This window comes from Phodopus roborovskii, unplaced genomic scaffold, assembly GCF_943737965.1.
Source record: "Phodopus roborovskii unplaced genomic scaffold, PHOROB, whole genome shotgun sequence".
Lineage (NCBI taxonomy): Eukaryota > Metazoa > Chordata > Mammalia > Rodentia > Cricetidae > Phodopus > Phodopus roborovskii.
In genome coordinates this window covers 1-24,871 of record NW_026125469.1, presented here as the reverse complement: position 1 = coordinate 24,871, position 24,871 = coordinate 1, and the positions used below count along the sequence as shown (strand labels likewise).

At 41.3% G+C, this 24,871-nt stretch overlaps 1 protein-coding gene across 1 annotated transcript in view; it reads right to left on the bottom strand.

The window, feature by feature from the left end:
• The window catches only part of LOC127215516 (threonine--tRNA ligase 2, cytoplasmic-like), a gene marked incomplete at its 5' end in the record, with an annotated part of 33,563 nt that extends 9,395 nt beyond the window's left edge, over nucleotides 1-24,168 (bottom strand). Inside the window, 11 exon segments of the mRNA XM_051175932.1 lie at nucleotides 1,544-1,681; nucleotides 6,328-6,490; nucleotides 7,246-7,412; nucleotides 14,500-14,607; nucleotides 15,751-15,879; nucleotides 15,881-15,898; nucleotides 17,288-17,366; nucleotides 18,337-18,401; nucleotides 21,921-21,952; nucleotides 21,955-22,037; nucleotides 24,047-24,168. Of these exon segments, the coding sequence (XP_051031889.1) occupies nucleotides 1,544-1,681; nucleotides 6,328-6,490; nucleotides 7,246-7,412; nucleotides 14,500-14,607; nucleotides 15,751-15,879; nucleotides 15,881-15,898; nucleotides 17,288-17,366; nucleotides 18,337-18,401; nucleotides 21,921-21,952; nucleotides 21,955-22,037; nucleotides 24,047-24,168 (1,104 nt within the window).
• Nucleotides 24,169-24,871: the final 703 nt, after the last annotated feature.

Sequence of the window (24,871 nt, the reverse complement as noted above, 5' to 3'; positions counted from 1 at the left end):
TCCAGGTGAATACTAATAGAAGAAACCCTGGGCCAGCTTCCCTGGAGAGCACAAGATACAATATGTGAAACTCCACCCAGGTTTCTGTCACAACCCCATACACTGTGGCCAAAGAAAGGTTTGACACTTGGTAGGCAGGGGGTCTTTTGGGAGGTGGTACTTCTGCATTGCAGCTGGAATTACCACAAAACTGATTCCTGGGGTCTTGGTGGGCTTTTCCAGGGTCCCAGTCAGGGTGTGTTCTTAACAGAGAGAATTTTATTCCTGAGAAGCCACCAACATCCCTAGTGGGCTTAGCTCTATAGGAGCAGCCACCCCCTCTCTTAGGACCAAGAAAATACACCTGCATAGAAGTGCTTTCCAGGCTTGTGGGGTGAGGGGTCTCCTCCTCAACTGTACTGTTTCTGAAGGAGAATGTCTACTAGACAGAGAAACTGATGTCCCATGACAGCAATTGGAGGGTCTTGGAGCTCCCAACGTATTAAAAATCCAAAGATAGGCCAAGGTTTGGAGAAGACTATAAAGCAGGGGTCACCAAATTGTTATCAGGCCTCTGTGGACAGGGTGAGGGAGTGCAATGGGAGCAGAGCTGACTACAGAGGGCTAAGAAAGCTTTGATTGTTTCCAAGCCATCACAGTGACTTGGGAAGAAAGCGACGAGGACAACAGTGCAGAAACAATAAAATAAAACCCCTTAAACATTCATCTCCCTAACTCCCAGATGATCAAAGGTGACCACTGTGGAAGAAAGCCACCATAAGAGAGGAAGGTCTACCCTGTAATGCCATATTCCTGGGAGACGTCAGGCTTGTCTGCGAAACTTTAGCCACATCAATCAAAAAGCAAAAATGTCAAGACTTCTTGCCCATTATCCCCATGCCATGCCCATCCATTCTAAATGGTTTGAGTGAGACTGATGGTGATGACGACACACAGACCAACTGCACATCTGCCCGGCACTAGGCCCATTATTAGCTCCTACACATGAATTCATTTACGTTCCTGAGCACAGCCTCATGCAGTAGGTGTTGTCACCCTGGCACAGCCACCACCATTACATCTCTTTTCAGTCCTGATCCTCAGTGAGATGTAGTTCCCCACAGAGCTTTTGGAGTCAGCATCCTTCCTAGGGGAGGTCTCAATGGACTTTGGTCCTCCATTCAGTAGGCAGGGAAGAAGAGTATAGTTTGGGCACAGGGCAGGGGTGTGTGTGAGGAGGAGACCCTATCACAGCTCAAGCCCGAGTCTGCACCTCTGCCCAGCCCCCATCTACTCCCTAAGTGAACGTAACTGTTACACTCTCCATACAGTGGCCCCCATTCTTCTCACTCCTGTCTGTGAGTGTTCTAGAGAAGGTGGACCAGCACTGAAGACAATTAATGAAATCTCACATCAGCTTCAGAGTGTAAAACAGATGGTTGCTGAGGTGGTGAGAACTGGCCAGCCATACTCCACAGTGTGCATACTCACTCCCCGACTCCTCAGTTTACAACCCCAGGGAAGGGCAGTTTCTCAGGCGTGTGACATTTGTCACAGTGCTTACCCTTTCAGCCTCATCCCACATCTCAGTCTCTCCTAGGAAGTGCTCAGGCCGTGTTGACAGGTTTAATTGAAAGGAGAAGCCAAACGTTGAGTAAACAGACTGCAAAAAGTGCAAGCACCCCTTTATTTCTTCTTCAATCTGAAATTAAAGCAGTTGAAACACTCAAATGGAACACCAACTTAAAATTCACTCATGGCATTTTAAACAACAAATTATTTGTGTCAAATAGTCACTAAAACTGATTTTTAAAAAAGCTTTTAAGAATTTTTATGTGAGTATGTTTGCCTGTATGTATGTGCCCCACATGTATGCCTGTGCCTGCAGAGGCCAGAAGCAGGTATCAGATCCCTTAGAAAAGGAATTATAGATGGTTGTAAGCTCTGATGTAGATGCTGGGGACTGAGTCCGGGTCCTCTGCAAGAGCAGCAGTGTTCACCAACAAGGCATCCCTCCAACCCCACAAAGCTTGGCTTTAACACCATGCAGATGGCACCTTCCATTGCTAACACTGACTAAAATTTCTTTTGAGACCTATACACGGGCATCTTAGTGTATCTCTGCATATATGATTTTAGTTTTCTCTGGGTTCTGTATAGCATTGTAACCTACAGGTGTCATGAGTTACAAGTTCAAATGAATGTAGAAACTCCACTTCCTTTTACCCTCCTCCATTTAATAGCATCATTTGCTTAAGCATTTCCTCTCTGTTTATTCAGGACCATATCAGGCAAGGATATATTTTTTTGCTTCAACCACTGGGCATAACTTAGAAAACTCAGAAGGAAAACAGAATGTTTACCTATTTTTACTTTCACAATTTTAAAGTCCCTCATGTTCCGATCCTCTGCCTCACTCTCTACTCATAGCCATCCTTCTGTGGCATGGCTGGTATCTTTACCTCTCCATCACTCCTGAAGGATATTTTCTCTAGACTGGGAATTCTAGGACAACAGTTCTTTTAGTCCTTGAAAAAGGCGGATCCACTGCTGACCACCATGTGAAAAGCTATCATTCAAATTGGGATGTTTTTCTCTTCTAACTCTTCATTTCCTTTGCTCTGCCCTTCTTCTTCTCCTTCTTCTCCTCCTCCTCCTCCTTCTTATTATTATTATTTTTCTTCTTCTTCTTCCTCTTCCTCTTCTTTTTTTTTGTTTTCACATTTAACTCACATTTTAGTATAGATTTTTCTGGGTGTGTTCTGTTCGGAGCACTTGACTTCCTGACTCTGGAGGTTTGGTCTTTTAATGGATTTTAAAAGTTCTCAGTCATCATCATCCCCTCCCATGTCCCTGCAGAGGGTGAGGACATGGAGGTCAGGTGGAAGTCATGTGTGGCCAGTCCCTTCCCCAGTTTCATTTCCTGCCTTTCAGATTCTATTTTTATATCTATAGATTTTCCTGTCTCCTATGTTCTGCTCATGGATCCAATTACTGAGTTTTTATTTGGGCTTTTAATTACACATTCCATTAAATTTCTACTTAGTTCTTCACTGTGATCTTTATTTCTTCCTTGGAATTTTCCCGTTTCTGAGTCTTGGAATGGTTCTTATTGGTTTGAAATGGTTTTGTAACTGTCTCCAAAAAACATTATGATGGCTGCTTTAATATCTTTGTCATAGAGCTGGAGAGATAGCTCAAGTCAGATTCCCCAACACCCACATTAGGAAGCCTGTGACTCAAGCAGGGATTTTGATGCCCTCTATTGGCCTCTGTGGGTGTCTGAATATAACACACACACACACACACACACACACACACACACACACACACACACACACACGAACAAATCTTGAAAACCTTCATCCGATAATGTCAACATGGCAGTCATCTCTTAAGAAAGAAGGAAGAGAACTTCTTCGACCTAATGGCAGGCACTTCTGAAAAACCTAAGTAGGAGCAAGATAAAGATGTCACCTCTCATTGGTTCTAATAGTAATTATTATCCCAAGGAATCCTGTGATGCAAGAGAGGTAACAGTGCTGAATAGTGCTGCTGTTCAAGGGTTGGCTGTCCTTTCTCACTCAAGGTGAGGTGCTCCTGATTATTGGCACAATGAGTGTTTTTAGTTTCTGAGTCCTGGGCATTTAGGATGAGATTCTGGATCAGAAAATTGTTTTGGTTTTTCTTACTAATACTGTTCCAGACTGGTTACTCCCAGGTGGGAGTGGAATTTTTCTTCAAGACTCCCAAGGGTGAAAGGGCTCATTCTTGCTGCTCAACAGCTGGGTAGCTCTGACTCCAGAGCAGAAAGTACATGGCCTCAACATGGCCAAACAATCTACAAGTAAAACATTTCCATTTTCTTTCTAACCTGGATGCTTGTTTATTTCTCTCTTGCTTATTTGTTTATATATCTCTCTTTCATTAAGAGATTCCCTGGAACAAAAATTCCCCCGGGACAATAATTAGTAATGGAACCAATGAGAGGTGATATCTTATTTTGCTTCTACTTAGGTTTTTCAGAGGTATCTGTCATTAGGTTGAGGAAGTTATCTCCTCTTCCTTCTTTCTTAAGAGTTTTCAGTGGGAAACAAATGTTGGATTTTGTCTGATGCTTTTCCAGCATCCACTGATAGGATAATTATTGAGATGTTCCTTCTTCTTTTTTTAAAATTGTTTTTATGTGTATGAGTGTTTTGCCTGCATGAATGTCTGTACATCATGTAGATACTGGGGACCAAACTTGGGGCTCTCAGCATGAACAATAATTGCATGTGTTCTTGATCACTGAGCAATCTCTTCAGCTTCAAGATACATTTTCTTTTCTTTCAGTTGGAGAATACTGTAAATTGCAATGCTTCATTTTGTAATATTAAACCAGTATCTAACATTATACATCTTCCATTTCTGGGATAGACTCCTCTTGGTTAAGACACAGTGCCCTTTGTGTATCACATTCAGATCAGTCTTTTCTAGAAATATCTTTGTCATGTTTTGTTTCAGAGCACTGGAATCCTCCTAGGATGAGTTGATAATGACTTCTTCTGCTTCAGTTTTCTTTAACATTCAGTCTAGAATTTTCTTCAGTGTTTAGAGTCAGTGAAACCAACATGCATTGTCAATTCAATTTCTGTGATGGCCACAAGGCTACTCATTGAATTCTACTTGAGTAAAGGCTTTTAGTTTGCAGTTTTTAAACATCTGTCTACTTTATCCAAGTTGCCAAATTTATTAACATAATGTTATTCATAAACATGTCTGAAGCATGTGACTTTGGCGGCTTTCTAATCAAATATTTAAACTTAGTCTATTTATTTGTTGGTCTAAAAAAGTCTTTTTGCAATGATAAAAACATATGCCTTACCCCCTGAGTATCTGAGGAGTCTCTACCAATGACACCCTATTTCTAACATTTTTCTTAAGCTTAGGAATTTTGTTGATCCTGTCAGAGAACCCGCTTTTTGGGTTTTGTTGGTGTCCTCTCTTATTTTTCTGTTTTCAGTTGACTCTGTTGTTTCTGGTACTTGCATCCTGGCAAGGAGCCTGAAGTAGGGCAAGGCTGCTTCACCTCATGACCCTTGGACAGGGCTGAGACTCAAGATCCTTTCATGGTACTCCCATGACTTCTTCTGATAAGGCTCACTTTCTAAGGTTTCCACTACCTCCCAGGAGCACCACCAGCTAGGGGCCATGCCTTCAGTAACAAACTTGAGGGGGAATTTAAGAACCAAATAAGTCTCTTGTTTGCCCATTGTCTTAGATAAGGTTTCAATTGCTGTGATGAGACATCATGACCAAAATAAACTTGGGGAGGAAAGGGTTTCTTTTGCTTACACTTCCATATCACAGTCCATAACTGAGAGAAGCCATGGCAGGAACTAAAGTAGAGGACATGGAGGGGTTCTGCTTACTGGCTTTCTCCTCATGGCATGCTCAATTTCTTATAGAATTCAGAACCATCATCCCAGGAGTGGCATTGCCCCAGTGAGCTGGGCCCTACCATATCAAACATCAATTAAGAAAATTCACCATGAGCTTGTCAACAAGCAATCTGGTGGTGGTATTTCTTCAATTGAGGTTCCTTCATCCAAACTAAGCTTGGTTTGCATCAAGTTGCCATAAAAACTAGACAGCACACTTATTATTACTTTATTTTCTTTCTTTGTCTTACACTGGATATTACTGGCTCTTTGTCTTTTCTTGGTTTAAGTAGAAGCTGGGGTGATAAAAATGTACCTATGGACATCATTTTAATGACATCCCATAATTTATGATGTGTTTTTATTTTTATTGCATAGATCATATTTTCTCATTTTAGTTTGTATTTTTCCTTTGATCTATGGGTCATTTAAAAGAGTGTTGTTTAGTTTCCAAACAGATTTCTAATATTGTTTTTTACAGTGATTTCAATGGTCAGGAAACATTATATTTATCGAATCCTTTAAGTTTCCTGAGACATGTCATATAGTGCAGCATCTCTTGGCAAACTATCCACATGCTGTTGTTCTATGCCAGATCAAACTGTCTAGCAGTGTTTGATGGAGACCCTTGCATGGCAATTTTAATTTGAAAAGGTAAAACTAAGTTCCAGGCAATACACTGAAAACAATACCCCAATTCCCCTTAAAATATCCCACTTGTGGAACTTGAGTTAATAAAGTAAGTGAGGAAAACAATAAACACAATGCCAGGAAATGATTGGCCTCTTAACTCTAAACCAGAGGACCAGGAAAGGTTTCTCTTTGTGAATGTGCAGAGGCAAGGGCACACCTCATACTGCACAGCAGCTAGAAGACACTGAGCTGTAGGTCTGCAGAGCCAGTCCTCCCCAATATCGTTGCTTACCTGCTCCACCATGCAGAAGATGTGAGCATCATCCTGCTGGAAGCGCCTAACTCTGGTTAAGCCACTTAAAGTTCCTGACAGTTCATTTCTGTGAAGAACTCCAAAATCAGCAAATCGAACGGGCATTTCCCTCCAGGATCGTGGGCGATGGGCAAACATTAAACTAGAAAAAATACGAGATTGAACATACTTTACATGATGGAGAGAAAAGTGAACATCTAACACTCTGAAACTAAATCTCAAGATGTACAAATGCCTTGTGCTGGGTCTTCAATCAACAGGCAATTCTTTTTTCTCCTATTATTATTTTTTATTTATTGTTTGGGCCCTGAGATTGAACCCTATGCCTCACATACTAACAATGTGCCATAAAAGTGACTGATAGCTCTAGCCCTCTTCTAGGAAGACCAACTGTGAGCTGCCATCACCACAGCACTGAGAAAGAATCCTGTCTATGCTATCCGCTTCCTGAAATGCTGCCTCTCCACATCCACCACCCACCTCCCTCCACCCCACCCCCCGCCCACCCGCAGAATCATCCACTGATCAGGACTTTGTGGATCTTATTGCAATCACCCAAATAGTATGTGAATTAAATAACTGATGAACATGCATATTTGAAGTATATTATAATTAGGAAGACAAATACAATGATCTATAAAATCAATGCAAACTATTACTCTCTGAGAAATGTAGAAAATGAGAGTTCCCAGCTAACATTCCTTGCCTGCCAAAGACCAGGCACATTTTAAACAGAAGTTTCATTCTCTAGAATGAAATGATGAGGTAAGATGATCAACTGCCTCCACTCTTCCCATTACAGGAAATCACTTAAAAATGCAAAGCAACAATATGTAAAGCTAACTCTGATGAGGTGCTATGTGCACATGCAGGCTCCCCTTCGTGTCCGGTACTCACCAGTGCCCTGGACAGTTCATGGGTTTGAGGGCAAAAGTGTCCTTTTCAATATCAAAGGTGAACATGTTGCTACTGTAATGCTGCCAGTGGCCCGAGGTTTCCCAGAGTTTACTGTTGTACATGTTAGGAGAGATCACTTCAGTGAAGTTACGCTTGTGATATTCCTCCTTGAAGATAAATGGTTGATGTTAAAATCTACCAAGTTACAGCACAACTCCAAGCAGAGCAATACTATGAGCAACTTGTTTTTACTCAAGATCATGTCATCTTCTATTAAATACTGTTTCCTCAGGTTTGGGGTGTGGCAGGTTTAAGAGTGGCAGTTTTGTGGATTATGAACAAGAAGTTTGCATATTCAAAGTGTATTTATTTCACAGCACACCACAGTACTGCCATTTGGAAATGAAGTATGCCCTAGAAGGCTCATGTGCTGAAGGACCGGTCCACAGCTGCACTCCAGCCTTGAGAGAGGGCTGAGCTGTGAGAACTCTGACTTCATCAGTCGATTAACTCACTCTTGGATTCCAAATTTGATGATATTATTGGGCAGTGATGGAAACTTTCAGAGGCAGGGCCTGTTTGGAGGACATTCATCCCTGGATGTCTGCCTAGGGTCTACATCTTCTGAATCTGGTTTCCTGTGTTCCTGGCTGTCAGGAGGTGAGTTGCTTTGCTTCTCCAGCCCTTCTACCCTGCCTCAGCACAGTCCCCAGATGGCAGAGCCAGCCAACAATGGACTCTCTGATGCTGGGGGCCAAAATGAATTCTTCCTCTTTTAAACTGTTCGGGTATCTTACAGAACATAAATTCAAACAGATGCAAAAGTATAGACACACATGTTTCAGTCCTTTCAAACTTAGTAAATGAAATTCTACATGCATAGTATCTTATTTAACTATAACTAAAAACTTCAAAGTCCTGTGTTCTTAGTAAACGATAACACCTTTACCCTATGATTTAGAAGACCTAATAATTTTATAATTTGTAAGTCTGGATGGCATGTTCCATGTTATAGTACTGGCCCATCCAGTTTTAAGTACAAAAAAACTGAGTAGTTGGTGTCTATGAAGCCACAGCAGCTTCTCCCACCTATTAGCACCTTCATTAACTCCATGAGACTAAGAAAGGAGAAATACCCACCCCCCCTGAGAAGTTTTAAAATTTTATTTCTATCTTTAATTCAACATATTAATTTGGTTGATATTTTCTTAGAAACACTTAAGTCATTTGTAAATAACTTAATAAACACATAACACAAATTTAGATCACCATACTTCAAACAATTTAAAATATATTTCTCACATATAAAAAAAAAAAAAGCATACTTTTATGGTGGAAAGAGCTATCCCTGGTGTTTTCCAGCAAAGCACAACTCACAGTACAATGGCAGACATACTGGTCCTCAGCTACCTAGCAGGACACTTAACTACCCTGCATGTTTGTCTAGTTTAGAAACCCTCAACAAAGTTATATGTTACATGAATAGTGGCAATTATTTGGTAATTATAACAGATACTTCTATACATTCAAATAAAGATAATCTTGGAAACCAAGGGTCTATGTGTATGTGCACATGTAAGTGTATATTGTGTTTATTAGAGACCTCTTCTAAGGCAGAACTAAGGAGATGTTCAAAAAAAATTACCCACATTAGATATCAATGTTTTATCAAGGTGTTTAAAAATCATGCCAAACTATTCTTGAATAAAGTTTTGTATTCTCTCCTCAAATCCATTTGTTGAAAACTTAACCCTAAAAGATGACAATAGCAGGTGAGACCTCAGGCAGCTGATTGGGCCATAAAGGTAATGAAGGATTAGTACCCCTATCAAAGGGACCCCTGGGCATCTCATGAAACTACCAAAAAAGGCAGCTGTCTGTAACCCAGAGCAGGCCCTCAACAGACTTACCTCACTTTGTTGGGACCCGACTTGAGTTCTAATCCTTCGACTGTAAAAAAATAACTTTTTATTATATATATATATATATATATATATATATATATATATATATATATATGCCACTAAATCTCTAGAAATTTGCTATGGCATACAGAACCAAATAAGACAGTTTTCTATGAAGCAAAGTATCAGTAGATACCATGTTTATTTACAGATGAATCTTTTGTTGTTGTTTAGACAGAGTTTCACCATTAGCCCAGGTTGGCCCTCACACTTATAAGCTTCCTTGCCTTGGCCTCTCAGGCATATCCCATCATGTCTGGAAGTCAAGAGATACTTCATTTTTAATATAAAATATACACACATAGGTAATATGTATCTCTCTATAACACACATATAATATGTAATCACATATAGGATAGCATGAATGCAAAATGCTACCAACTGATACATCCCAATGAAATCAATGCATGCTCATTGCACCTTTTTCTACAGATTTGAACTTTTCAACAGAAAAAGTTGAGTGAAACTATTGTCTGACACTGTGCTGTCAATTTTTCAAGAGCAAAGAAAGGCAATCATGAGAAAGAGCAAGCTTCTGGACCTAGCAGTGCCCATGACCCAGCTGTCTAAGTTGGAGTTTTTATTGCTGTGACAACAGCACCAACAGTACTTGGGAGGGAAAAGGTTTATTTGGTTACTCTTCCATATCATAGTCCATCATTGAAGGAAGTCAGAACAGGAACTCAAACAGCACAGGATCCTGGAGGCAGGAGCTGATGCAGAGTCCATGGAGGGGTGCTGCCCACTGGTTTGTTCAAGATGGCTCACTTCCCATGACTTGCTCAACCTGCTTTCTTATAGAACTCAGGTCCACATGCTCAGGGATGGCACCACCCACAATGGGGTTCTCCTCCCCCATCAAGCATTAAGAAAATGCCTTACAGGCTTGCCTACAGCCCCTTCTTATGGAAGCATTTTCTTAATTTAGGAGGTCCCCCTCCTCTCAGAAGACAGCCTGAATGTCAAGTTGACATAAAACTAGCCACCACACCAGCCTTGCCCACAAACCAGCAGCATGCCCCTCCATCTGGTCTCCTACAGAATCTTGATGGCATCTTCACATGGACTTTTTTTTTTCTGTGATCTTTGTATCTATGTTTATGACAGTACCATGCTAGGTATTCTGTTTTGTTTGTCTGAGACAGGGTCTCAATGTAGACCAGGATGACATGGAATTCACAGGGATCTACCTGCCTCTGCTTCCCAAGTGCTGAGATTAAAGGCAAGTGCCATCATACTTAGTGACCAATGCTTTTCTTATTATCATTACTGTGGCTTTGTAGTATAAATTGAAATCAGGTATGGAAGTACCTTAGCATCATTATTCTTTTTGCTCAGGACTGATCTGGCTATCTGGTATATTTTGTGTATCCATGTGAATTAATTTTTTTCTATTTCTGTGAAGAATGAGGTTTTGACTGGGATTGGACTGAATGTACAGATTCATTTTGGTAAGACAGTCATGTTCACAATATTAACTCTATCAATACATGAACATGGAGATTTTTTCATTACAAATCCAAGAGTCAACCTAAATGGACCTTGTCTCAAAATAAAATTGAGTACTGTATTCAATCTCTACTATCCACCCCAGCACATAAAAGAGGAAAATATGGAAGAAAAGCAAGTTTTGCTTGGATGTGGTGGTATGCATCTTTAATATCTAGAAATGGGAGGCGGGGCAAGAGGATTGCAAGAGGAGGCTAATGTGGATATAATAAGACTGTGACTCAAAATCAGTCTACAATAAAATAAAAATACCCCATGACCTAGCAATCCTTTTAAAGAGAACACTAAAGGACAAAATTACAATTTAGTATCTTAAATGGCTCTACTCTCTGCTCTAGAACTGAGCTACATTTCATTCCTTAAAGAAGGGCAAATGCTCTGAAAACTCAAGAAAGGCATCTGGTTTCAAGGACAGAGGAAGACTTAAGAAGGAAATAAAAGCCAAAAGTGAACCACTCATCTCAAAGTTATTTTCCTTGTCAGAAGGGAACAGGAGACAGAAAACAAGAAAAAGCTGATGTGGTAGCTTTGGATATTCTACATTACTTCATTTAAGAGATGAACACAGAGGGAAATGTCACTCTCATGCCAACAGAAAACGGCCTGTTGAAGGAGTATGGCTAGTCCCTCTCTGACCCAGGTCTCTCTGAAGGTGAGGTAAGCAGCAGGCCCTTTGCTTGGTGATAAACCTTAGCATGGTTGACTCCATTTTGCCTTGTTAGTCCAGCATAGAAGCTTGGTCCAAACAACTGTCCTGTGATTTCAATTACCAGAAGTGAGCAGTTGTATGCACTGGAAGAAAATAATGTTCACAGTAGACTGGGTATAGTAGCTCTAAACTGGAGGGGAACTAAATACCTACAGGATAGTGGAATATCATGTATTGCACCCACAAAATGGGATACCTGAATAACGCTGCCAACCCCTATCATACTACCACCTCTTGGTTGACTCTCAGAAACAAAGTTGAACAAAAGAAGCATCAAGATAAAACAAGTACTGTGTGATCCCACTTGCATGAAGTTTAAGACCAGACAAAGCTAATCTGTGTTGACAGATGTCAGCACAGGGAAGACCAGGTGGGCCCAGGGACAACTGGTAGACATTAGAATTTCTACAGCCTTGTTACCATCCTCCCCTCCCCAGCCATCCAGCCATCTCTGAAGTGAACTGTCTACTGTATCCTTTCCCTCCAGCATCTTTATATAATGTGAGGATGGAGGGAGGTAGCTAAGGGGTGCCTTATATCTCCCATTCAAAGGTCTAAAGATAGAGAGGGAGGTACTTGCTACTAAAGAACCTCATCTGTACTCAAACCAGATCTTATTGGACATTCAGTGGTGTATCAACCAGATGAGACTGGAATAGTTTGTTCCTCAGTAGCAGAACACAGGAGAGGGGGCAGAGCTGACATTTGGAGCCTGTTAGCATGTCAAATAGAGACACATTGAACCATGTCCTTCCAACAGAATGAAAGTAAACCACATGGGTCTCATGCCAAAAGCAGCTCGGGGGAGGAAAGGCTTTATTTCAGCTTAAAACTCTCAGGTCATATTCCATCACCTAGGGAAGTCAGGGCAGGAACTAAAGGCAGGAACTTGGAGGCATAAACTGATGCAGAGGCTATGAAGGGGTGTTGCATGTTTGCTCCCCATAGCTTGCTCAGCTACCTTTCTTATACAACCCAGGACCACCTGCCTAGGAATGGTATCACCCACAGAGACTGGACCTTCTTCCTACATCAATCATCAATCAAGAAAATAACCACAGACTTGCCTACAGGCCAATCTGATGGATGCATTTTCTCTATTAAGGTTCCATCCAGCTTGTGTCAAAACAAACAAACAAATGAACAAAATTAACCAGGACATTGAGTTGTGGTTTTCCATCTTGGAAAAGGGTGAAAAATCCCACTGGAAGACAGCATCATTCTCTAGTTATTCTATATATTATATAAGACACATAATTGAAAAATTATTGAAGAGGAAAGAATCAAAATCCCCCGACTGAAAATTAGGGCTACAACTATCTGAAGTTGCTAGGTATAGTGGCACTTCCTGTAACCTCAACACTTGGGCAGGGGGGCAGGAAAAATCCAGGAATTCAGCCATCCTTGGATATATAGCAAGTTCAAGGCTAGCCTGAACTATATGAATCCCCATTTAAAAAAAAAAAAAAACAAGGTTAAAAAAAAAAACAACATAAAAATTAGCTGAGTTCATTGGAAGTTCTTTTATACATGCTGAGACCAATTACTTCACACAAGGGTATTCAGAATTTAAGGGGCTCAGCCCTTACCTTGACATTAGAGACCCCTGGGGTTGTGTATTTAAATGCTTTCCAATGCAGCAACCCACACAATCAGACTTGGGCCTGATCATCAGCCATGTCTGTCTTGCATCTATAAAAGATAAGAGAGCCCTTTAAGACCACTATAAAGGCTTTGTGTTTATTCTCCATGGTCCACACCTCAACCCAGAGCTTCAGGTACCAGGGCTGTGCTGACATCTAAGCAAAGAACACAAGACAGGAGCAGTGGGTAGTCATTGCCACCCACCAAAATCTCCAGACGCCTCAACAACCCTTCAGGCCTCACTCCCTTGCCCCTGATCTACTGCCTTATAGTGACTGTCCTTATTGGAAGGAACACAGGCTAAGTGCTACCCCAGAGAGTCAACCTCAGTCTCCATAGGCACAGTGCCAGAAGGGAAGGAAGAGAAGGAAGAGGCCCAGCACATGTGATGAATGCACCTTTCCCCAGAAAGGCCCTGAAGAAAGTGATCCCTTGGATGAGAGTTAATGAGAAACAAGCAGGTGGAAGACATGCTCAGAACAGGAGTTCAGAATCCCAGACATGAAGACAGCAGCCAGCATGGAGAAGAACAGAAGGAGGTGCTAAGGTGGACATGAGGTCACAGAATGGAGCATGAAGGTAAGACTGGAGTATTGTCTTCATAACAGATCTGAAGACAAATTTACTGAGTCAACTGCAGCCTCTGCAAATGAACTGTAGGCAGCACGGCAGTCTTTGGGGGGGGGTGTCCGAGAGTGATCAGTAATCACAGAAATCAGGTAGTAAAACTAGGAAGAGCATGCCTCACTCACTGCTCACTGCTCAGTATGTTCTGAGAAATGCACTGAAGGACAGTTCGACTGTGGAAACATCTGAATCCCTTCACACAAACTAAGGTAACAACAGGAACCAACCATAAGGCCCACTATATTCTAAACAAAACACTCTTAAGGGATCACCACAGATATGTCAAGAGCAAGCCGCAGTACAAGGCTATAATTGTTACACAAAAGACTAAACAGGGGGGAAGGCTGGAAAATTACTTCAGCAGTCCAAATGGCCCATCTCTGAACAGTATCTTCGAAGTCCTAAGCCTGCAACACAGAGCATGCTCAACCTCAGGGTGTCAATACAACTTCATCTCCTCCTGGAGATGTCTGGTCACCTGGTGGTCACACTGTAGTGAGCAGATGCATTGAGAGCCCATTAGCCACCTTTGAGAAGCAGTGCCCCCTCAGAGCATTCTCGGCCACAGGAGATGTACACTCAGTAGACCGCTAATGTTCCACACCCTTACAGACCTAGGGCAACGCCTGTATTTTATGAAATTCTAGAAAGTAACCCATCTCCATGTCAGAATCTGACATTTTATAGTAATATATGATAGTAATACAAATTCTTATAGTACTAAAATTTAATGGAAACACTTAATTATGAGAGAAGATAATAACATATAGAATGCAGATAAATAAGAATATTTCCCAAAACTAACTTACTCGTGATGAAATCTGTAAGTGTATTATAAATGAAGGCCCCTCTTGGGAGAAAGAAGCAGCTTCCAGGGCTCAGGTCATGGAAGAAGAAAAGTTCTTGTTCCTAGATTGAAACAATAATTGCATTTCAAATTTCATCTCTTCTTAATGTTTACCATACCTGATGTGACAGTCATAAAATGTCATTTTACCCTCCCATCATCTATTACTAGGCATCCCAAAGTTCCTCAGTATCTATCCAGATATATAATGTATATAAAACAGCACATGTAAAATGATCACTTATATTTACTTAGCTTCAATTTGCTTTTCTGTTATCTTTTTTTATTTACTACTCATTTTTTTTTTAGTATAAATCAGTAGCTAATTGACTGAGTTTTCATCCAACATTTATACATAGGTCTCATGTAGGGATAACATAAGATAAAAGGTCCATTGCAGAAGGTGGGTTTCAAGTGATGTGACCCTTCCTATGGTGCCAACCCCTGAGAGTCTGCGCCTGTGCATGGAGTGTCTCCTAGCAGCCCCCACTGTCAACTACTCCTCACAACAAATGTGGATAGCTTCATAAATGAATATTTGCCCATCACATGACATAGCTCAATCCTTGAAGGATGGAGATGAAAATCCCTACTTTATTTTTATATCATGAAAAAATAAACTCTCACAAGAGCTTTTAAAATGCTAACAAAAGATAAGAGGACGTGATGGGAAATGCCATTATGTATATATGTTTCTCATACTGGTTAATGAATAAAGCACTGTTGGCCAATAGAAAAGCAAGATAGGTGGGACTAGGAGACAAGGAGGAAAGAGGAAGTAGGAAGGGAGGAGTCAAGATGGAGAGACTGGGGAGACGAGACACTGGCCCCTTTCCCTGGTAAGAAGACCATGTGGAAATATTAGATTAACGAAATGGGTTAATACTTAAGACATAGCTATCCGAAACAAGTAACGGACCAACAGAATTATATCTAATACAGAGTCTCAGTGTGTTAATTGGGGTTGGCGCGGCGGTGGGACAAGACCAGGCGGTGGGCGGAAAAAACCCTGACTCCTTACAAGAATGGGAACTGGTTAGCAGACTTTTGGAGTGTGGATATGGTAGAACTCAGCTGCAGGCAACAAATATCAACAGAACAGACCATAAAAGAGAGAAGAAGAAATATTACTCTTAAGATTTTGGTTTGTGAGGGACAGTCATGGGCAACAAAGGCGTGTCTGGGTGACGATGGTGTGGGTATACCTTCCCGATTTTCCTGTGGTCCCGGCTCTTGGCTTCCTCTTGGAACTTCTCCCAGCCCTTCATCATTTTGCTATCAGGAAAGGATATTCCATAGATCCTCTGCAATGTTTCCATCTCAGGATTGCCTTCCCCAATATGTTGAGGAATTCTAAACATCAGCAAGATACTGTGTTTTATTTTTGTTGTTGTTTGTTTGTTTTGTTTTTTAATCAAACATTTGACAGTAACACCACTCTACAATGTGAATGCAGTTTTCTATTATGGCATACACAATCCTCAGATACAGATTTTGTAGTGCTCAGAAGAGTCTTAAATTGAGTCTAATAAAAAAAAATTTTACATCCAAATTATAGCACTAATCATCAAATTTCATAAAGTCCCCTGTGGCTTCTAGGAATGAAAGTGACAGAGAACAGGAAGGAGGAACGACTAGGGGAGCAGCTGTGATCACCAAGCTGGAACCAGAAAAGGCCAGAGGTTCATGAAGTGTCAGCCGCTCTGGTCTATGGCTTGAAGTGAAAAGCATCAGTGGGTGGTGGATAATTAAGACCCAGGTCCAGAAAGAAAACCAAGGTCCAGAAAGGCTGGGACCTCAAAGTCAGCTCTGCTGCTTATGATTGCTAGGGCAGGGTTCCACCCCTTCTGCCTTTCTTTTCTGCCTGTGGTGCATTATTCTCACATGCAGAAAGATGCTCTTATTTTCTCTTCATTGGGCAATCTAGAAACTCTACTGCACAGTTGTCCTTGGTGTCTGCAGAGGTTAGTTCTACCTCCTCTACAGACACCTCAATCTGCAAACGAGTATCTTAAATAAATGATGCATTTGCACATAACCTGTGCAAAGTGCTGTATACTTTAAGCCACCTCTAAAGTACCAAATGCAAAATAAATACTATGTATACATCCATTTTGATGTGCTGTTTAGGAAATGATGGCATCACTACCACCCCCCACCCCCACCATCCCCAACCCCCATGTGCATAGTCGTCTATACATGCTCAACATAGGCACAATTTGTTTTTCAAATATTTCCATCTGTCAGTTGATTAAATCCATGAATGTGAAACCTGTGAACACAAGGACATCTAAATAAGGAACAGTATATTTAAAAACTATATAGAGGATTAGAGGGATGGCTCAGTAGGTAAGAGCATTTGCTGCTCTTACAGAAGATCTGAGTTCAGTTCCTGACATCAGGCAGTAACTTCAGCGATCTGACAATTCTGGTCTCTGCAGGGACACAGACACACACACACACACACACACACACACACACACACACACACACAGACTCACAACAAAGATAAATCTTTAAGAAACAGCCATATAAAAAGATATGCATTATAACATTTAGAATAAGATTAAATAATCAAAAGCTACATAGTGTTTTAATTATCAAGATTATAAAACATTTCCTTTAGTGAAATAAGAATGAAGAATTTAAAATACTATCATGTTCAGACTAAAGCAGACATAGTGAAATCCCTTATGTAGTTTACCTTGTTTGTTATATTTACAAATTTTAAAAAATCCTTACCTTGAAAATTTTTATGGCTTTAATTTTTCCAGTGTGTCTTACATGGGGGCCTTTACAAAGGTCAATTAATGGACCACACCTATAATGAGAGATTTAAGACATACCCAGAATGTTAAAGATTTTTTGGACTGTTCATTATAGACCACATTATCATATTGTCCCAGTTAGCATTAACTGTCAATTTGACACAGCCTAGAATCACCTGAAGCAGTGTCTCAATTGACTAATTGTTTTTATCAGGTTGGTCTGTGGACTTGTCTTGATTGTCTTAATTGACACAGCAGGGCCCAGCCCAGCATGGAAAGCACCTTCCTGGGCAGGTGGTCACCAGCCATGTAAGAAGCTAGCAAAGAACAAGTCAGGAAGCAGGGTCTCTCAGTCTCTCCCTTGCTCATTCTCTCCCTCCCCTTCCCCCATCTCTCTCCCTCCTTTCTTTCTTCCCCTCCCTCTCTCTCTCCTTTCTTTCCTTTCTTCCCTCTCCCTTTGTTTTCATTTTTGTTGGTTAGTTTGTTTTTTTGAAACAAGGTCTCTTTATGTAGTCCTGGGTGTCCTGGAACTCTATGTAGATCAGATGGGCCTTGAAGATGGAGCTCTGCCTGTCTCTGCCTTCCTTCTTCGTGGTTTCTGTTTCAAGTGCCTGCTTGGGTTCTTGCCTTGACATTCTTCAGGGACCCACTGAACCAGGGATAAGCCAAGTAAAGCACCTCCTCCACTCACCTGCTTTTGCTCGGCCTGTTTTATTACAGCACAGGAAGGCAGCCAGGACACAGGTTTTAGGAAAGACTTACTCTTTACATGTGTGGGGCACACTTTAACTCAGGGTCAGTGAGAGGAGGGGGACCCATCAAGCCTCAAATCGCTCTCTCTGTGCAAATCCAAACACCTCACACGAACTTCTGAAGACACTATGTATGTAGAGACATCCTTGTAAACTGTCCCATCACTGTGATAAAGCCAGAAAGTCACACTCTGTTCCCAACCAGGGTTCAGGGCAGTTCCTGCTAAGCTCCAAGACCCCACTGAGCCTCTTAAAACTGGTACACACAAACCTGTAGACAGTGGTTGTTGGAGTGTTGACTTTCTCCTTCAGAATCCGGCATTTAAATTTATTGTACTACAAAGAAAACGTCCACATATTATTACAAAATTTTTCTAATGGGGAAACTATTCTTTTTTTTTTTTTTTTTTTTTTTTTTTTTTTTCTTGTGGTTTTTGCAGACAGGGTTTCTCTGTATTGCTTTAGAGCCTGTCCTGGAACTAGCTCTTTAGACCAGGCTGGACTGGAACTCACAGAGATCCACTTGCCTCTGTCTCCTGAGTGCTTGGGCTAAAGGTGTGCACCACCAATGCCTTGGAAACTATTCTTTTTAAGAAGCTCTGAGAGACACTCTACTCTGTTTGAGGTGTTGGACACTATGGACATGCTGTGCTCACAGCAAAGAGGCACACAGTCCAGTACGAGACCCTAGAGTCACATGATTGGTAAGCTCTCACATATGACCATGCCATGAGTATAAACACACAGAACCACAGATTTTTTATATCAACTATGTGTTTAAAATTAATTCCATCTTTGTTTTACTCTTAAAGTGTAGCTGTCATGTGATTCAAGGTTATACACTTGGCACAGATTCTATTGGACAGCATTCTTCTAGAAGATCCCATTTTAACTACATAAGTAAAATCCAATTCTTAAGGCACATTTCCATTATTACAAAGTTTATACCACATCACTTCATTTGCTAAAAAGCCATGGTATCATTACAGTTAGCAAACTAGGGTAATTTTCTCTGCTTTCATTGTAATAATTGCAGTATCAAGTATTAATTCATATTAAATAACTAAAAACAGCTATCGGGAGAAAAAAAAAAACACATTTGTACAATGTAACTGTTTCATCCCAGTATGTTCAAGTCAAGGCATTCTCCTTCACAAAAGCTGGTATGGTTAGTTTTAGGAGCAGCTGAAAAGTCAAGGCAGCTAGCAGAACGGAAGTAACATCTGTAATAGACTGATGGTTACAGACTGACACCAGGAACATGTAAGTTGTTATAAAGCAAACCAAACCACAACTAAGTCCACTCTCATTCAAAGACAGCTAACAGGCCTTAGCAGACTCCAAGGAAGGTACACAGTATGTGCACTATAAACTCGGCTTCATTATGTCCTAAGGAAAGTGCAATGAGACACTACTTCAGCCACCCAATGAATGGGTGCCTTAAAAACAAAAGCCAGAAAACTAGTATGGGAGAGAATGTGGAAAAACTGGGTAGACTATAAATGGTGAGACTGCCCTGGAAAATGCTGTGGAAGGTCCTGAAAAATTAAAACTGAAGTACCCCATGATGCAGCAATTCCATTTCTGATATGTATATTATATAAATATTATACATAATCAGCATTTCAAACAAATCTTTATGTTCACATTCATATCAGTGTGTACACAATTGTTAGAATATAAACAATTCCAGTATCTATGGGCAGATGAAATGACAAACACAAAGACACACACACACACACACACACACACACACACGGAAGAGGTTATTATTTAGCCTTAAGAAAAAAAGAAGAAAATTCTGACACACTCTGCAATACTAGTGACTCCTGAGGGCCTTACAGTGAGTGAAACAAGCCAGTCACAAAAGTAAATAGCAAGTGATTCATTGAACTGAGGTTCTTATCAAATTCACAGAATAGTAAGCAGAGGGCTGCATGCCAGGGTGGGCTGTGGAGGAAAAGGAGAGTTGGCCCTCAATGGTAGAGTTGTCACTCTGGAAGACGGAAATCATCCTGTGAGTTGATAGAGCTGATGTTTTCATATATACTTAATGACACAGAACTGTGTATTCAAAAATAGTTAAAATTGTAATGTTACTGTGGTAATGTGAATGTAAGTGGCTCCTATAAGCTCATAGGGAGTGGCATTATTAGGAGGTGTGTCACTGTGAGGGCTGGCCATAAGGCCTCCCATGCTAAACTACACATAGTTTAGACCACTTTCTGTTGACTGCAGATGACACTGCATGACATCATGTCACACACTATGATGATAATGGACTAAACAACTGAAACTATAAGCCACCCCAATTAAATTTTTTCCTTTGTAAGAGTTGCCATGGTCATGGTGTCTCTTCGCAGCAATAGAAACCCTAATACTGTTACTTTCACATATTTTACCATACAAAAAGTAATAATTGTATCTTTAACCCAAACCACCTAGCTCTTAAATTCAGTCCCCTAAACTGACATTGCTGTATTTTCAAAGTATGCATTTTCTTTGATATTGTATTATTTAAAAGAAAAAAAAATCTAATTTATTAAAGTACATTGGTTAAAAAAAAAAAAATAAAAAAGGCACCCATAAAGTCTTATGCAAGCCACTCCACGTTAAATATTTAAAACAAACAAGAAGGTTAATTAAGAGCTCAGAGAGGGGCTTCTGGAATATTAGCTAGCATTCTGCTCTTGCAGAAGGCCCAGGTCTGATTCCCAGTGCTCACATGGAGACTAACAAGCTGTCTGTAACTCCAGTTCCAGGGGATCCAAATCCCTCTTCTGGCTGCCACAGCCATAAGCATGCACATGGTACACAGACATACACACAGGCAACATGTACACACATAAACAAACAATTCAAAGGGAGGGAGTGAAGAAGGTAAAAGAGGATTTTGTGATATATTTTGAGGATTATAAATATATATTTTGAGAGCAGTGGTCACATTTTTAGTTCATGTGTTAATTAGCCATACTTTCTGCTTTAGAATTAAGCAACACTTCATTCTCCAAGAAGATCAGTAATTCCCAGCATTGCAATAGTAGGCATACTCCACTATGATCAGACCTATAAACATACATGAAAATTCTCACCTGGTCTTTACCTGCCTGAAATGTCTCCAGGAAACAAGAGGAAATGGCAGAGCAAGTGAACATTGACATACTTCAACAGCTCTGCAGGCTGCACGTGTGACTGCAGACACCCTCATAACAGCTCTGCAGACTGTACATGGACCACTGACACTCTCACAACAGCTCTGCGGGCCAGTACATGTGACTACTGATACCCTCACAACAGCTCTTCAGACTGTACAACCAGCAACTGGTCAAGTGTTTTGAGATATTTGATCAACCGTGGAAACTCTGATACTGTGTTAATAAAATTATCCGGGGTGGATCCAAAGAACAGTTGATAAGAATTAGCCATGGAGAGGATGGAGGAGTCAGGAATATGGATAGAGAGACACAGGAAGGAGTAGGGAGGGAGGGACTTAGAGATTTTAGGATGAGTGAAGAGATGCTTCTCTTGCTGGGTCTCTGGCCAAAAAGATCAGCTGTTGCTTCTTAGTTTCTCGATCTATCAGGTTTTCACCCCCAACAAACAGCTCCAAGTCTTTATTGGTAAACAGAATAATAGAGACTAGTTGCAAAATGGTAGCCAGTAGGATCTGAAATCCAGCCAGGCTATAGTCTGGAGCAGGGTGACTATAGGGCATAGACAGTGTTAAAATGTCAATAGATTCAGGTGCAGCCTCTAAGCCAACAGAAAATCAACAGGGAAGAAAAGGCTAGTCTATGTTAATAGCTTTTACTATTCCTTCTTAGTGAGAGAATTTTATGCTGTTCTCCCCAGTACCTTAAACATTTCCAGGAGTGAGTCTCTTTCTGTTCCATTCTTTCAAAGGGTTGCTTCTCTTTGATGATAGTTTTACATATGTTCTCCAGGGCAGACAACTCACTGCTGGACACCACTCTTAAATACCAAAGAAGAAGAGACCTGAGCTTGGTATGATCTTCCAGATGCCATCCACCTCCTCTACCTTGGTCCTGTTACCCGTCACTGCTAATCGGCACACCTGCTCAACTGTGTTAGTGCTTTAGTGGCACATACTTTTGTTCAGGAGAGCTGTATGATGGGCTCCCCCATATCCTTACCTCAGTGTGGCTGGTAGGAGCTAGCCTCAGAGGAAGGTATGTGTGAGCAGCATTAGGAAGGTTGAGAGTCACTGTCAGGTAAACATCCAGAAAACTCTTATTTGCCTGCATGAAACTGGGGTATGATAACAAGAGAGGGCACTATATATACTGCTTCGATAAGAGTGTCTTGATCAGCAACCAAGCCTTCACTGTACTAATAGCATGAAGGAGACCTCCAGAGACCAAGGGATTACTAGAGGTGGGGCGTTAGCCCCAAGCCCCCCTCTAGAAAGCAAGAAGGGATGGAGAAAAAGTCTATCATCAATGGCCGAGTGATTTCACTGAATATGTGTATGTTACAAAAACATCCATGAAAAATCACTGAACAACAAGGCTCCAAAAGCTGCCAAAAGCAGGTAGTACAGCCCAAGAGACATGGGCGAGCACCATATTCTTCCTGGCAGCTCATTTGTACCGGTTGGAATGGCCATAATAAATCAATAGTTTTCTATCAGCCTAGTCTACCAACTCCTGAACCCAAGTAGTGGGTTGTGGGTCGGACATACAGAAAGCTTCCACTTGTGACTGGCATCAGCAATGTGGCACCCTTGCCACAGGACTGAGACTTGAGCTGAAGGTCTGGGTTAGCCCTGGTTAATTTATCCAGAGAGCTGAGAATCAGTTGTTATGTGGGGAAACCAAACAAAACAGCCAAGATAAACAAAAACCTCATATATTTAGGGTTCAAGCATTATAAATAAACATACTCTAAAGCCTTCCTAATGGTTCCACCCTTTAATAAAGTTCCTCATTGTGGTGACCCCCAACCATAAAATTATTTCAGTGATACTTCATAACTGTAATTTTGCTATTGTTATGAATTGTATTGTAAATATCTGATATGTGACCCCCAAAGGGATTGCATCCCACAGTTTGATGCAACCCATAGGCTGGAGTACCCTCTAAACTTACAGGTAAAAACAGTTCAGACTGGAAATGACTATGAGAAACATTGCTAAGCCGGCTTGGGTGTGATGACACATGCCTTTAATCCCAGCATGTGGAAGCAAGCCTGGTCTACATAGTAAGTTTCAGGCCAGTCAGGGTTATATAGTGAGACTGTATCTCAAAAACAAATAAACAAACAAAAACTAAAAACAAAAGCCCCCACTACATAATGCCAGATATGCTGTGAGAGACGTCATTACACAGAATGAGAGTGACAGGCAAAGGCAAGATGTTCTTCATTTGCCCAAGTAGGAGATGCTGTGAGTCTGCGTGAGGGAAAGAAACTGACAGAAATGTTTAGGAGATAAAAATGGAAAACTAGACAGGGCTGCTAGATGGAGTAGTGAGGAGCATAGGGGAGTTTGAACTTGGGCTGGGATAGATGGAGGTATTAGAAACGGACGAATTAGAAGGACATAAGGTTTTGGTTTGTTCTAGGTGGTGTCCCTAGGAACCGTGAGGGATACAGAGCAGTGGTGGGCGAGAGAGGCAGGGCCATCATGCTGTGTTCTACACACAGACCTACTGACTGTGAGACCCTGTGAGCCACCACCACCTGGCACTCAAGTGTGCACGATGTTCGGCAACGTTGACAGTGCCTCGACCATTGTTAGCAGAAGCAGACAACTGCTCTCTGGCATGGAGCACATGTTTTGGGTTTGAATTGGTGTCATGCTCTAGTAGGTATGTTGAAAGTTGCTCTCCAATCTAGGCTCATTTAGAAAAATAATTTTGTTTGATAATTACACAATATACTGTGACTGAGCTATAACATGTAACCATAAAACAATGGCATGTACACATGCAAGCAGAACCCAGCACTTTGGGCAGCCTTACCTGTCTTCAATGAACATGTCGTAATAAAAGCCATTCTCAATGGGTGGGCCGTAGCTCAGATGACCTCCATAGTAAAGTTCCATGGCCTCCAATAGTATGTGGGCACTGGCGTGCCAGTACACCTGAAGGTGTGGACAGGAAAGCTGTGCTTCCAAAACTCTCATGGGACATCAGAGTAGGATAACATGTGGAGCAAGGGATGGATGTTGAGGATAAATACCAAGAATAGAGTCTCCACTGCCTGCTTGGATGGGAATATCCCCTGCATCCTGGCGATACTCTGGGAGAACTTGGTCTATCTCAGGATTTCTTTGCTGAGCACTGCAGCCATGGTGCAGCTACTCCCCACTTTTCCTCCTGTGCCCTTGACTGTTCAGAACCAGCCCATCCTCTCATGGTGCGACTTGGGGTGGGAGGGTACCAGTTCAGTTTCTCGAAGACAGCCGTCTGGACACAACACAGACAGAGAAGCGGCTCCCCGGGGATATTACCACCAGAGTCAGTGAGATTTCACATCTGCATAGCAGTCTCCTGCCATGCAGAGAGTTTCTATGCTTTGCGACTATGGAAGTTTGAGAAAAGTTGGAAAGATGGCTCAAGAAGGAAAAGATAAGCCAGGGAATGTTGCTGGGAGCTGGAGACCCCGGTATGGGTTGAGCACAAATTACCATAGTCCAAAGGGCAGGTTATCAGCCCCACAAATTCAAGAGAAAACTGACTAGTTTCAAATTTCAAGAAATAGTATTATTTAAAATGTAACTAAGACAAACAAATTAGCTTAGTTTATAAAGAATTAATTTTAAGTTTACTTGTGAATTAAAATTA